Here is a 14,896-nt window from a genome sequence, read left to right as displayed (position 1 = left end):
GCGCTTTGCGATGGATTTAACCCTTTCTCGGACGCTAGCTGGGGGGGTAAAAGCTGCCCGCTAGCGGCCGAGTAGCGCCGTGAATTTGATGGTAAAGCGCCGACCATAGGCGTGCGCAGGCTATTGCATTAGCGTGTGCACCCCGAAGCTCAAACAGACAAAAGTATTGGGACGCCTGCCTTTACACACACATGAACTATAATGACATCCCAGTCTTAGTCCGTAGGGTTCAATATTGAGTTGGCTCCGCCCTTTGCAGCTATAACAGCTTCAACTCTTCTAGGAAGGCCGTCAACAAGGTTTAGGAGTGTGTCTATGGGAATGTTTGACCATTCTTCCAGAAGAGCATTTGTGAGGTCAGGTACTGATGTTGGATGAGAAGGCCTGGCTCGCAGTCTGCGCTCTAATTCACCCCAAAGGTGTTCTATCGGGTTGAGGTCAGGACTCTGTGCAGGCCAGTCAAGTTCCTCCACCCCAAACTCGCTCATCCATGTCTTTATGGACCTTGCTCTGTGCACTGGTCCAAATCATTTGGTGGAGGGGGGATTATGGTGTGGGGTTGTTTTTCAGGTGTTGGGCTTGGCCCCTTAGTTCCAATGAAGGGAACTCTTAAGGTATGAGCATACCAAGACATTTTGGACAATTTTATGCTCCCAACTTTGTGGGAACAGTTTGGAGACGGCCCCTTCCTGTTCCAACATGACTGCCCACCAGTGCACAAAGCAAGGTCCATAAAGACATGGACTTAGCAAGGGTGTTGGAAAATTACCTTCAAGTGCAAAAATTCACATTACAATAGTAACTAAAATATCTAAAATTAAGTGTAGTGATCTAAAAAATAAAAATTCAAAAGTGCTATAATGGTGGGAACCTCCCAACTAAAAAATTTTTCACTTGAGATTAATCTGTATGGTAAATATCTATAGGAGGGGTTTCCACCATCCTTGCTAAGTTTATTTTTATACAGTATGTCTTATTCTCAGTGTGATGTGTATTATATAGTATGTGAAGTTGCGTATCACAGAGATCGGTATTGTGATAATATTGAAGTTTATTGAGATTTCCATACATTAGAGGATTTCACCATTATTGTTAAGTTATTGATCAGTAAGTTAGCGCTGCACTTTTCTTTTTTTTTTTTTTGTGGTGTGGGAACACATAACAGCGCTTAGTGGCCGGCCTTTCAATTACACTTTTTTTATTTTACCTCCAGTAGTTTATTGTAAATAGTAGTGTGGTGATTACCTATTATACTAAAATCAGCATGTGGCATTAATAAACATCAACAGATTTCATTTGTGCCCCACCAGGCGGCACGCCCTTGGACAGTGTGCCTGGCTGCTGAGTTCATCACCCCCATCCCTGCACTCAGTGCACTGATGGGCACTGATTAACAGCACTGATAAGCGGCACTGATTGGCACTGACAGGTGGTACTCATTTGCACTGGTGTGTAACTGACTGGCACTGACAGGTGGCACTGATTGGCACTGACAGGTGGCATTGGCACTGATTGGCACTGACAGGCAGCACTGACACTGACAGGTAACACTGATTGGAAGTACTGATTGGCACTAACAGGTGGCACTGATTGGAAGCACTAATTGGCACTGACAGTCGGCACTGGCACTGATTGGCACTACCAGGTGGCACTGATTGACACTGACAGGCAGCACTGATACTGATTGGCACCGAAAGGTGGCACTGATTGGAAGCACTGATTGGCACTGACATTGATTGGCACTGACAGGTGGCACTGATTGGAAGCACTGATAGGTGGCACTCATTGACACTGACAGGTGGCACTGATTGAAAGCACTTGGCACTCATTGGCACTAACAGGTGGCACTGATTGGAAGCACTAATTGGCACTGACAGGCGGTACTGGCTGGCACTGACAGGTGGCACTGATTGGAAGCACTGACTGGCACTGATTGGCACTGACAGGTGGCACTGATTGGAAGTACTAATTGGCACTGACAGGCGGCGCTGGCACTGTTTGACACTGACAGGTGGCACTGACAGGCGGCGCTGGCACTGTTTGGCACTGACAGGTGGCACTGACAGGCGGCGCTGGCACTGTTTGGCACTGACAGTTGGCACTGGCACTCATTGGCACTAACAGGTGGCACTGATTGGAGCACTAATTGGCACTCACAAACTGACAGGCGGCACTGACTGGCATAGACAGGTGGCATTAGTTGGAAGCACTGACAGAGGAGAGGGGGGGTTTCCAGGGGCGTACCTAGAGCATTTGGCACCTGGGCAGATCATATATCTGGCACCCCCCACATTAAAATGTAAAAACACCCCACTGTGCTCCACTGGACCCCTTTACATTATTCAGCCCCCCTCAGCACAGACCCCCCCTTCAGCACAGACGGACCTCCCCCTTCAGCATAGACCCCTCCCATTCAGACATACCCCACTTCAGCACAGATGGACCACCCTTCAGCACATACCCCCCCATTCAGCACAGACCCCCCCTTAGCACAGACAGACCCCCCTTCAGCACAGACAGACCCCTCCCTTCAGCACAGATGGAGCCCCCCATTCAGCACAAACCCCCCCTTTAGCACAGATGGACCCCCTATTAAGCACACCCCTCCTTCAGCACAAATGGAGCCCCCCATTCAGCATAAACCCCCCTTCAGCACAGACAGACCCCCCTCCCCCCATCCCATTCAGTACCTCTGATCAGCGTGGCACAGGCACAGCAGGTCCCCTCCCCCTGTGTACACATAAACACTGGAGGGGGAGGCAGCTTCACTCTGCTCGCTGTTCCTGTGTGACATCCGAGCAGGACCGAGCAGCTTAAGAAAGGGGGCGGGGCTACATACACGTAGCGGCCCCACCAGTGTCATCCCATTGGCTGGTATTCGGTACCTGCTCGGTCCCGCCCACCCCGACATCATACATGAATTCTGACAGGTCCTCTCTCTCTCTGCATGCAGTTATTATACAGGAGGACAGTGTCACACTAAGCGATCGGCAATGTTATACTGCCTCACAGGTTGTGCGGGGTACACATTGCACATCAGCCCAGGCAGATCTCAGGGTACAGAGGGCATGCAACTAAACACTGCTCAGGGGATTAGGGTGTGCCCAGGCACACCCGGCACACCCCATGGGCACGCCTATGGCGCCGACGCACCCACCATCCCAGTGTGAAAGAGGCCTTACTGTTAAATATTGAAAGCACTGATGACTTTTAATCCACTTTTCATATATTAGACCCCTTTCACACTGGAGCGTTTTGCAGGAGCTATAGCGTTAAAAATAGCGCCTGCAAACTGCCCTAAAACAGCTGCTCCATTCACTCCAGTGTGAAAGCCCTGAGTGCTTTCCTTGTCAAAAGAAGTTTATTGAGTATACAATGTTATAAAGATACATAAAGTAAGTTTACAAGGATCTATAAAGTAAGCTCCTTGTTTTACAGTAGGGTTTATATAGGTAAATATCATGAAATTTCAAATATTAAACATTGGGTTCACGTAAACCTAAATTAAAGATATATATCATTTCCTTAGTTACTTTTGTAGGTATTTAAATGATTTATACCTACTATACATATTGTTTACAAGTAGAGTGTATATAGGTCAAATAAATTCTGATAATGAGCTTTAATCATAAGGTGGAAAAAAGGAAAGAGAAAGAAGAAAAAGGGTTGAAAGGTAGAGGTATGGTCCACAAGGTTGTCCCGCTCGTCAGTTTATTATTCTTTTTAGTTCTCTTTGAAGCCTTAGAATGGGTGTCTCTGTAAGTCATTTAATCTGTTACCATGGCAACAGGACAGAGTCATTGAAGTTTGACAGGAACTGTTGTTTTCTCCAAGGATGCCAAAGTTTTTCAAATTTTGGAATTTGATTTTGATCGATGGCTACCATCTTAGCATGGGACATTGTATTATTCATTCTGTGAATTGTTTCTGCTAGTACCAATGTAGGAGATTTCCATGCCTTGGCCACTGTTTGTTTTGCAGCCGTTATTAGTTGGATCATAAGTTTGAATTGAGAGAGTGTTAACCATTCCGGTTTTAGATTAAGTAAAGTTAAATATGGATCTGGTTGTATTATTTTTTTAAATATTTTAGATGCAATCACGAAGACTTCCTTCCAGAAGGTTTGGATTACTGGGCACGTCCACCATATGTGTAAATATGTGCCTATTTCTGGGCATCCTCGAAAACAAAGAGCTGAGGTATTAGGTGAATATTTTGCCACTCTAGCGGGTACAAGGTACCAGCGAGTTAGGACTTTATAATTTGTCTCCAGTGCTAAGATGTTGGGTGAAGATGACTTAGATGTGAGCCATATGTTAGACCAGTCCGTGTCTTCTAAAGTTCGTCCCAGGTCCTCCTCCCAACTCTGAACGTAAGAGGGTCTATTAAGATTTGCTACTCCATATAATTGATTATAAAGTGATGAAATTGTACCTCTAACAAATGGATCTTTTGTACAGATTGATTCAAAAATGGATAATTGGGATAATGGTGTATCCCCCTTTAGGAATGGTGTATAGAAATTTTTGATTTGGAGATATCTAAATATCTCAGAGTTTGGTAGATCATATTTTTCTCTAAGCGATGGGAATGAAAGGAATGATTTAGATGCTATGAAGTCATTTAGTGTCTGAATGCCTGATGTTGTCCAAGCTTTAAAAGAATTTGGGTAGATCCATGCCGGATAAAAGGCCGGATTTCTTATAAAAGAAAGGAGAGGATTGTGTGGAGATTGTAACTGATATTTGGTTTTTAGTTTATCCCAGAGAGATAAGAAGTGTTTAGTTATGGGATTATGAATTTTAAAGCGGTCTTTAGGATCAAGCCATAATAAATTTGATATTAATAGAGGGTCATTTTCTGAAGCCTCTATAAATACCCATAATGGCATTTCCTGTTTTGCATGGTATTTGGACAGACTGGCCAAATGTGCTGCTCTGTAGTAGTTAGTAAAATTAGGGTATCCCAGGCCTCCTTTATTTTTGGGAAGATGTAGTGTGTGTATAGGTATACGTGGTTTAGAAGAGCCCCATATAAACGAAGTTGCTCTTTTTTGTACTATTCTCAAAAAATAGGAAGGAATTGGAATAGGGAGGACTCTGAATAGATAAAGCAATTTGGGTAGAATAGTCATTTTGATTGCATTAATCTTCCCTATCCAGGATAAAGGAAGTTGCGACCATTGTTTTATTAGATTTGTGATCTGTCTTAATACAGGAGGATAATTGGTTGAGAATAAGTCAGAATGAGATGCTGTTAAATGAATTCCAAGATATGGGATTGATTTTTCTGCCCATGTGAATGGGAGTGCAGCCCTAGCCGGGATCAATTCCATGTTTGTGAGTGAAATATTAAGCACTAGGCATTTCTTAGGATTAATCATAAGGCCGGATAGGGCTGCAAATCCATCAAGAGCTGGTATTAAGTTAGCCCCGAGTGCTTTCACGCCGGAGCGGTGCACTGGCAGGGCGTCAGAAAAAGTCCTGCTAGCAGCTTCATTGGAGCGGTGAAGGAGCGGTGAGCTCAAAGCTCCTCCAACGCTCCTCCCCATTGAAATCAATGGGGCAGCGCTGTGATACCGGCGGCGTTTTGCAGGCGGACTCAACCCCTATTCAGCAGTTAGCGGGGGTGGTTAAAACTGCCCCCGCTAGCGCCGCTAAAACGACGGTAAAGCCGCGCTAAAAATAGCACCGCTTTACAGCTGACGCCCGGGCACCAGCAGTGTGAAAGGGGTCTTAACGTGTAATGCCCTGTACACACGATCGGACATTGATCGGACATTCCGACAACAAAATCTATCGGATTTTTTCCGTCGGATTTTGTGCCAAACTTGTCTTGCATACGCACGGTCGCACAAAGTTGTCGGAAAATCCAATCGTTCTGAGGGCGGTGACGTAAAACATGTACGTCTGGGCTGTAAACGGGGCAGTAGCCAATAGCTTTTGTCTCTTAATTTATTCTGAGCATGCGTGGCACTTTGTGCGTCGGATTTGTGTACAAATGATCGGAATTTAAACGATCGGATTTTGTTGTCGGAAAATTTTATAGCCTGCTCTCAAACTTTGTGTGTCGGAAATTCCGACGGAAAAAGTCCGATGGAGCCCACACACGGTCGGAATTTCCGACAACACAATCCGATCGCACATTTTCCGTTGGAAAGTCCGACCGCGTGTACAGGACATAAGAGTGTTAAAAAAAAGTGGGTGCACCGAAGAACTCGGTGGGATGGCCAGTGGGATGATTTGGTGGGACGACCAGTGGGCGGGCCCTGGGGAATGTTGGGGGTCGGGCCCCTGGGGGGGCAGGCCTATAGCTGTGTAAGGGGCCCAAAAGTTTCTGAAGGCTGCCCTGACGGGGAGCATCGATAGTTTAAAAAACGATTAGATAAGCACCTAAACGACTGCAACATACAGGGATATACAATGTAATACTGACATATAATCACACACATAGGTTGGACTTGTGTCTTTTTTCATTTTTCAACCTCACCTACTATGTAACTATGTAACCATGAACTTTTATTTTTTGATGAATATTATTTTTTGATGAATAATTTTCTGATGAATTTGGTTTCACATTATGTTATTATGTTCGTTTAATCACATGGTGGTTATTTTTGTATTTGTTCACAATACTTCACTTTATTGATTCACATGAGACAGTGCATATCTTTTATATTTTGAGCACCGCATAGCATAGTTGTGTGCTTTATTTGCTGCTGCTCCTATATTGTTCTATGATACGTTGTCCTAAGAGTAGATGTAAAAAAAAGCTACATTGTTTTTTTCTCTCTCTACAGGAAGTTTAAACCACCTCACAGACAAATACTATAAAAAACCTGCATATCACAATACACAAGGTATGTAAGAAGTGTATGTATGTAGAAAGATTGTGTACTGGACTGAGCTGTATTGCTTTTCCTTTGCTGGATGTTTTACAGCTTGGTTTGGCTTTGTTTGACCTTGCCCAGGTATTTCCATTGAGCAAGCTATACAGAATGGCAACCACCAGGGCTGGACTGGGACAAAAATTTGGCCCTGGACTTCCTCATGACCGGCCCACTTTAATTTTGAGTGTCCCCAACAGCGTCCCCCTTACATCAGAGAGTCCCCAACAGCGTCCCCCTTACATCAGAGAGTGCCAATCAGCAGCCCCCCCTACATCAGTGTGTCCCCATCAGAAGCCCCCTTCACATCAGAGAGTCCCCATCAGAAGCCGCTTCACATCAGAGTCCCCATCAGAGAGTCCCCATCAGAAGACCCCTTCACATCAGTATGTCCCCATCAGAAGCCGCTTCACATCAGAGTCCCCACCAGCAGCCCCCTTCACATCAGAGTCCCCACCAGCAGCCCCCTTCACATCAGAGTCCCCACCAGCAGCCCCCTTCACATCAGAGTCCCCACCAGCAGCCCCCTTCACATCAGAGTCCCCACCAGCAGCTCCCTTCACATCAGTGTGTCCCCATCAGAAGCCCCCTTCACATCAGAGAGTCCCCATCAGAAGCCCCTTCACATTAGAGTCCCCATCAACAGCCTCCTTCACATCAGAGTCCCCACCAGCAGCCCACTTCACATCAGAGTCCCCACCAGCAGCCCCCTTCACATCAGAGTCCCCACCAGCAGCCCCCTTCACATCAGAGTCCCCACCAGCAGCCCCCTTCACATCAGAGTCCCCACCAGCAGCTCCCTTCACATCAGTGTGTCCCCATCAGAAGCCCTCACATCAGAGAGTCCCCATCAGAAGCCCCTTCACATTAGAGTCCCCATCAGCAGCCTCCTTCACTGCAGAGTCGCCACCAGCAGCCCCCTTCACATCAGAGTCCCCATCAGAGAGTCCCCACCAGCAGCCCCCTTCACATCAGAGTCCCCACCAGCAGCCCCCTTCACATCAGAGTCCCCACCAGCAGCCCCCTTCACATCAGAGTCCCCACCAGCAGCCCCCTTCACATCAGAGTCCCCACCAGCAGCCCCCTTCACATCAGAGTCCCCACCAGCAGCCCCCTTCACATCAGAGTCCCCACCAGCAGCCCCCTTCACATCAGAGTCCCCACCAGCAGCCCCCTTCACATCAGAGTCCCCACCAGCAGCTCCCTTCACATCAGTGTGTCCCCATCAGAAGCCCTCACATCAGAGAGTCCCCATCAGAAGCCCCTTCACATTAGAGTCCCCATCAGCAGCCTCCTTCACTGCAGAGTCGCCACCAGCAGCCCCCTTCACATCAGAGTCCCCATCAGAGAGTCCCCACCAGCAGCCCCCTTCACATCAGAGTCCCCACCAGCAGCCCCCTTCACATCAGAGTCCCCACCAGCAGCCCCCTTCACATCAGAGTCTCCACCAGCAGCCCCCTTCACATCAGAGTCCCCACCAGCAGCCCCCTTCACATCAGAGTCCCCACCAGCAGCCCCCTTCACATCAGAGTCCCCACCAGCAGCCCCCTTCACATCAGAGTCCCCACCAGCAGCCCCCTTCACATCAGAGTCCCCACCAGCAGCCCCCTTCACATCAGAGTCCCCACCAGCAGCTCCCTTCACATCAGTGTGCCCCCATCAGAAGCCCTTCACATCAGAGAGTCCCCATCAGAAGCCGCTTCACATCAGAGTCCCCACCAGCAGCCCCCTTCACATCAGAGTCCCCATCAGAGAGTCCCCATCAGAAGACCCCTTCACATCAGTGTGTCCCCATCAGAAGCCGCTTCACATCAGAGTCCCCACCAGCAGCCCCCTTCACATCAAAGTCCCCACAAGCAGCCTATTTCACATCAGAGTCCCCACCAGCAGCCCCCTTCACATCAGAGTCCCCACCAGCAGCCCCCTTCACATCAGAGTCCCCACCAGCAGCCCACTTCACATCAGAGTCCCCACCAGCAGCCCACTTCACATCAGAGTCCCCACCAGCAGCCCCCTTCACATCAGAGTCCCCACCAGCAGCCCCCTTCACATCAGAGTCCCCACCAGCAGCTCCCTTCACATCAGTGTGTCCCCATCAGAAGCCCTTCACATCAGAGAGTCCCCATCAGAAGCCCCTTCACATTAGAGTCCCCATCAGCAGCCTCCTTCACTGCAGAGTCGCCACCAGCAGCCCCCTCCACATCAGAGTCCCCATCAGAGAGTCCCCACCAGCAGCCCCCTTCACATCAGAGTCCCCACCAGCAGCCCACTTCACATCAGAGTCCCCACCAGCAGCCCCCTTCACATCAGAGTCCCCACCAGCAGCCCCCTTCACATCAGAGTCCCCACCAGCAGCCCCCTTCACATCAGAGTCCCCACCAGCAGCCCCCTTCACATCAGAGTCCCCACCAGCAGCCCCCTTCACATCAGTGTGTCCCCATCAGAAGCCCTTCACATCAGAGAGTCCCCATCAGAAGCCCCTTCACATTAGAGTCCCCATCAGAAGCCCCTTCACATTAGAGTCCCCATCAGAAGCCCCTTCACATTAGAGTCCCCATCAGCAGCCCCCTTCACATCAGAGTCCCCACCAGCAGCCCCCTTCACATCAGAGTCCCCACCAGCAGCCCACTTCACATCAGAGTCCCCACCAGCAGCCCCCTTCACATCAGAGTCCCCATCAGCAGCCCCCTTCACATCAGAGTCCCCACCAGCAGCCCCCTTCACATCAGAGTCCCCACCAGCAGCCCCCTTCACATCAGAGTCTCCACCAGCAGCCCCCTTCACATCACAGTCCCCACCAGCAGCTCCCTTCACATCAGTGTGTCCCCATCAGAAGCCCTTCACATCAGAGAGTCCCCATCAGAAGCCCCTTCACATCAGTGTGTCCCCATTAGAAGCCTCCTTTACATCAGAGAGTCCCCATCAGAAGCCCCTTCACATTAGAGTCCCCATCAGCAGCCTCCTTCACTGCAGAGTCACCACCAGCAGCCCCCTTCACATCAGAGTCCCCACCAGCAGCCCCCTTCACATCAGAGTCCCCACCAGCAGCCCTTGTAGGGGGGGTTACAGGTTTTGGGGGGGATCAGTGGGTGACCCTGTGACAGACTCACCCGGGACAGAGGCTTTTGGAGGGGACGGAATGCTAGCCTCTTGCCCACCGATTATAGGCCCTGGCATTTGGGGGAACGGTGCTCTTTGTGAGCTGTATGCCTGGGGACCCTGGAGGTGGTTTTACTTTGGATTCAGGTCCATGTCCCCCCAAGACACACAGACTCTGAGAGCCCTTTATATGCCATATTAGAATAGTGACTTATTCATACTGTTGGGACTCATACTGTTAGATGCTAATGTCATCAACTCCAGCTATCTGTCTGTTGTCTTCTATAATGTGCTTATTGTAAATAAGTCTAGTGTGGGCTCTAAAAGTCTTTTCACCCATCGGTTGTGTTAATTAACTCTGCTACTGTGTGAAGCTTGGTGACCACAAGTCTGCCCTAAAGGTCATGTCTCTTAGTCACCTAGGCTGTCTAAAGGATTAGATAATTAGCTCATGTTAATTATGTTTCTGGATACAGTTTGTATTGTCATCCTGCTGTATATATTTGTGTGAGATCTCAAATAAAAGGCCATTTCTGATTTTCCTCCAAGACTGGTGTTGTCTGGTTCTTGGGGGTAACTATAGCCGGATCCATTTGACTCGTGTTCCAGGACTTAGGAAGCGGTATACTGATGGAAGCACTCAAGCGGAGTGTGGGACGTTCCGTCACAGCCCCCATTCTCAAGGCCCCATAGCAGCTGTGTGTGTTGATCTTCTCCAAGATACATACAAGCAGTGTCCACTGGCCTCCATTCACTCTGAGCTCTTCTACAAGAACCATATGATGTCTTCATCTGTTAATCTTCTGTCAGGGGCACGTCAGCAGTCGTCGGGTGAATCTGCGTGCACGTAGGTCCACAAGGAGTGTTTCTAGACTAATTCAGCCAAGATCCCCACCAGGGGGCGCCGGCGCGCTCCCGCGGGTGCCCGTACGCGTGTTCGCGCGTTCGCGGGTGCGCGCGCGCGCCCGTTCGCGCTAGCGCCGTTTGGCGCCAAGGGGCCTTTAAAAGAGTGACAGGTGCTCATGTTAGCTGCTGTTCGTCTGCAGCTCTGCACCTGAAAGTTCCTGTATCTGCCTGCTTGTTATTTGCTTTGACCCGGCTACGTCTGACCATTCTCCAGTCTCCTATCCGACCCGGCTTGTCTGACCTTGTTTACTCTGCTACCCGTTGCCGAACTCCTGCCTGTCTGACTACCCTTGGATCATCCCTCCTGTTTATACCCTGCCTGATCTCCTGCCAAATACGGACTGTCTGACCTTGCTTACCTGTGTCCTGTAACGCTGCTTCCAGCCTGCCTGTTTGCATCCAGCTGCTGTCTTCGCATCTGTCTGCCAGCCTACCTACCGGCCTGCACCAGTTACCTGCATCCACAGCTCAGCCATCCCTGAGGGACATCCTTCCAGTTCCGGTGTCTGCTTCTGCTGGAACCTGCATCAGGCCCTCCTACCCACTGTGCTCAGGAGACCACTGTTCCCACTTCCAGCGTCTCCTGAACCAGCGCTTAAGAGAGGTCTCCTTCTACCAGTCAGGCTCAACTACCAGGTACCTCACAGTACGAACAGCCATGACTGAGCCTGCAGGAGAGACCTCTCCCATTCAGGAGATCTGTACACACTTGGCAGCCCTCACCCAAGCAGTAAAAACTTTACAAGACAGTTATAACAGACTGGAGGGGCAAGTGTTAAACCTCAGTGGTTCCGGTGGTGTGGCTGCTGCACCCGCAGCTGCTCCAGTACAGGCTGCTGCACCACCCTCAGTGGTCATGCTTCCACCAGAACCAAGAGTCCCTGTTCCTGACAAGTTTTCCGGTGGCCGAACTAAGTTTGTGGCTTTCCGCAGCGCTTGTCAACTTTACTTCGGATTACAGCCACGGACTTTTTCTTTGGAAGCCAGCAAAGTGGGGTTTGTTATATCCCTCCTCCAAGGGGAACCCCAGACCTGGGCCCATCATTTGCTTGAATCCAACGCCATACAGATCCAGACCCTACCTACCTTTTTTGAAGCCATGGCCCAGCTTTATGAGGACCCCCAGCGGGCTGCCACCGCTGAGGCAGCTTTGATCGCGCTCCAGCAAGGCCGTAGGCCGGCCGAGGACTATGTCATGGACTTTCGACGCTGGAGCGCGGATACCCAATGGAATAACGCAGCCCTACGCCACCAGTTCCGCATGGGGTTATCTGAGGGTCTTAAGGATGAGCTTGCCCGGGTAGGAATGCCTGACACCTTAGAAGAGCTCATTGCCATCACTATCCAAATTGACCGACGCCTTCGTGAGCGCCGGTCTGAACGATCTTCCCAACAAACTCGGCCTATGTGGATGACTGCCAGAGCCCCGCTGCCTGCCTCCCAGTATCTACCTTCTGCCGGGCCAAGTCCAGTCAACCAAATAACTGATGCCTCAGAACCCATGCAACTAGGACTTATGCGTACTACTCTGACCCCTGAAGAACGGGCACGCAGGCGCCAACTGAACCTTTGTCTCTATTGTGGCGGAACGGGCCACTATGTGAACAACTGCCCAGTGAAGATCCGTAAGTGTTTTTCTTCAGCTCCAACCAGTTTGTCCGCTTTAACAGCCAATGCCACTCAACTTGTTCTCCCTCTCTCATTACAGCTCCAGGGAAGAACAATTCAAGTCAACGCCATTGTTGATTCCGGGGCATGTAGCTGTTTCGTTGACTCCGCTTTTGCTACCCAGCAAGATCTTCCTTTAAAAGACAAAACACATAGACTTTCAATTTTTCTGGCCGATGGGTCCCATATAAAATCTGGGCAGGTCTCTCAAGAAACCCTTCCTCTGTCTGCTACCTGTTCATCTCAGCATCGAGAGATCTTAATCCTGGACGTTATCTCATCACCTCTTTTTCCAATCATTTTGGGTATGCCCTGGCTTCAAGCCCACAATCCTCTTGTCAATTGGGCCACGGGCGAGATCAAGGTTGTCAAAGACATTGCCTACCTGAACCTGTTAATCCTGCTACTACCCTGCTATGTATGGACATTGACCCAGATCTGCTTCAAAATGTACCAGAAGTCTATCAGGACTTTGCAGATGTATTCAGCAAGAAGGGAGCAGATTCTCTGCCACCCCATCGCCCCTATGACTGTCCAATTGAATTGCTTCCTGGAGCTGAGATCCCTTTTGGGCGCATCTTTTCGCTTTCCGAGAAGGAACAAGAGGCGCTTAAGGTTTACATCAATGAAAATCTAGAAAAAGGCTTCATTCGACAGTCCACTTCACCAGCTGGGGCGGGAATATTTTTTGTCTCTAAGAAAGATCTTACGCTCCGCCCTTGTGTGGACTATCGGGAACTAAACAAAGTTACGGTCAAAAACCGTTATCCGTTGCCCCTAATACCGGAACTGTTTCAAAAATTACGGACCGCCATCATATTTACTAAATTAGATCTGAGAGGGGCCTACAATCTGGTCCGCATTCGGGCCGGGGATGAATGGAAGACGGCTTTCCGGACCCGTTTCGGGCACTACGAATATTTGGTCATGCCCTTCGGCCTTTGCAATGCTCCTGCCACATTTCAGCATCTGGTCAATGATGTGTTTAAAGATTTCCTGGACATCTTTTTAATTGTCTACTTGGACGATATCCTTATCTTCTCCAGTTCACTTGAACAACACAGGGAACATGTCCGTAAAGTCTTAGCTCGACTCCGCCTGCACAGATTGTATGTCAAAGCGGAGAAGTGCGAATTTGAACAAAAAGAGATTCAGTTCCTGGGGTTAGTCATCTCCCCAACCGGCATTAAAATGGATCCTCAGAAAGTGTCTGCTGTGTTAGAATGGCCAGCACCCATGGACAAGAAAGGCGTACAACGCTTCATTGGATTTGCGAACTTTTACAGGAAGTTTATCAGGGGGTTCTCTGCCATCATCTCCCCCATTACACAGCTAACCAAGCAGAATCTTCGTTTCCACTGGAACCAGGAAGCCCAGGAGGCCTTTGAAGAGTTAAAAAGGTGTTTCACGTCAGCTCCGATTCTTAGCCATCCGGACCCATCTTTGCCCTTTATTCTAGAGGTTGATGCCTCCGAAGTAGCTGTGGGTGCTATTATTTCCCAACGTCAGGGCAACAAAGACCTGATGCATCCTGTAGGGTTCTTCTCTAGGAAACTTTCGCCGGCTGAGCGGAACTACGATATGGGGGATCGGGAGTTACTTGCCATCAAGACAGCCTTGGAGGAATGGAGATACTTGCTTGAAGGTGCAGTCCATCCAGTACTGATTTATACAGATCACAAAAATCTGGAGTATCTAAGATCTGCTAAAAGACTGAAACCCAGACAGGCCCGTTGGGCTCTATTCTTTATACGGTTTTGCTTCCACATCACCTACCGGCCGGGATCCAAGAATATAAAACCAGACGCACTGTCACGCATGTTTGATAATCCTAAAGACTCTTCTGTCCCTGACACTATTTTGCCGGCAAATAGTTTTCTTCTCCTTCAGACAGATTTGCTATCCATGATCAGAGAAGCATCCCCAGAACCTTCAAGTCTTCAGGGGTCTTCCCTAACACCTCGAGATGGACTATTATGGAGGGGAAGTCAAATCTTCGTACCAGAAAACGTCAGAGTCAAGGTGCTGACACTTTTGCATGACCACCCACTTGCAGGACATTTTGGGGTCCATAAGACCCTTGAGCTGGTGCAGCGCACTTTTTGGTGGCCTAACTTAAAGGAATTTTGCAAGAAATATGTCAACTCCTGCTCTGTCTGCATCCAGAATAAAACCCCCAGGAACAGAGCGTGGGGACTACTAAGACCATTGCCTATACCGGATAGGCCCTGGAGGATGATAGCAATGGACTTTATAGTCGAACTGCCATATTCTGAGGGGTGTTCGGCGATCTTTGTGGTCGTCGACCGGCTATCCAAAATGGCCCACTTTGTGCCT

At 49.3% G+C, this 14,896-nt stretch overlaps 1 protein-coding gene across 2 annotated transcripts in view; it reads left to right on the top strand.

The window, feature by feature from the left end:
• LOC141105617 (C-type lectin domain family 2 member A-like) overlaps positions 1 to 14,896 on the top strand; it is a 94,682-nt gene that overhangs the window by 47,162 nt on the left and 32,624 nt on the right. For both annotated transcript variants that reach the window (XM_073595570.1, XM_073595571.1), the window contains exon 2: positions 6,800 to 6,859. In XM_073595570.1, coding sequence (XP_073451671.1) covers positions 6,800 to 6,859 — 60 coding nt within the window. The remainder of the gene's footprint in view (positions 1 to 6,799; positions 6,860 to 14,896) is intronic.

The sequence above is a fragment of the Aquarana catesbeiana genome, linkage group LG08 (assembly GCF_042186555.1).
Source record: "Aquarana catesbeiana isolate 2022-GZ linkage group LG08, ASM4218655v1, whole genome shotgun sequence".
In the NCBI taxonomy this organism is placed as follows: Eukaryota; Metazoa; Chordata; class Amphibia; order Anura; family Ranidae; genus Aquarana; species Aquarana catesbeiana.
This window is presented reverse-complemented; position numbering and strand designations above follow the sequence as displayed.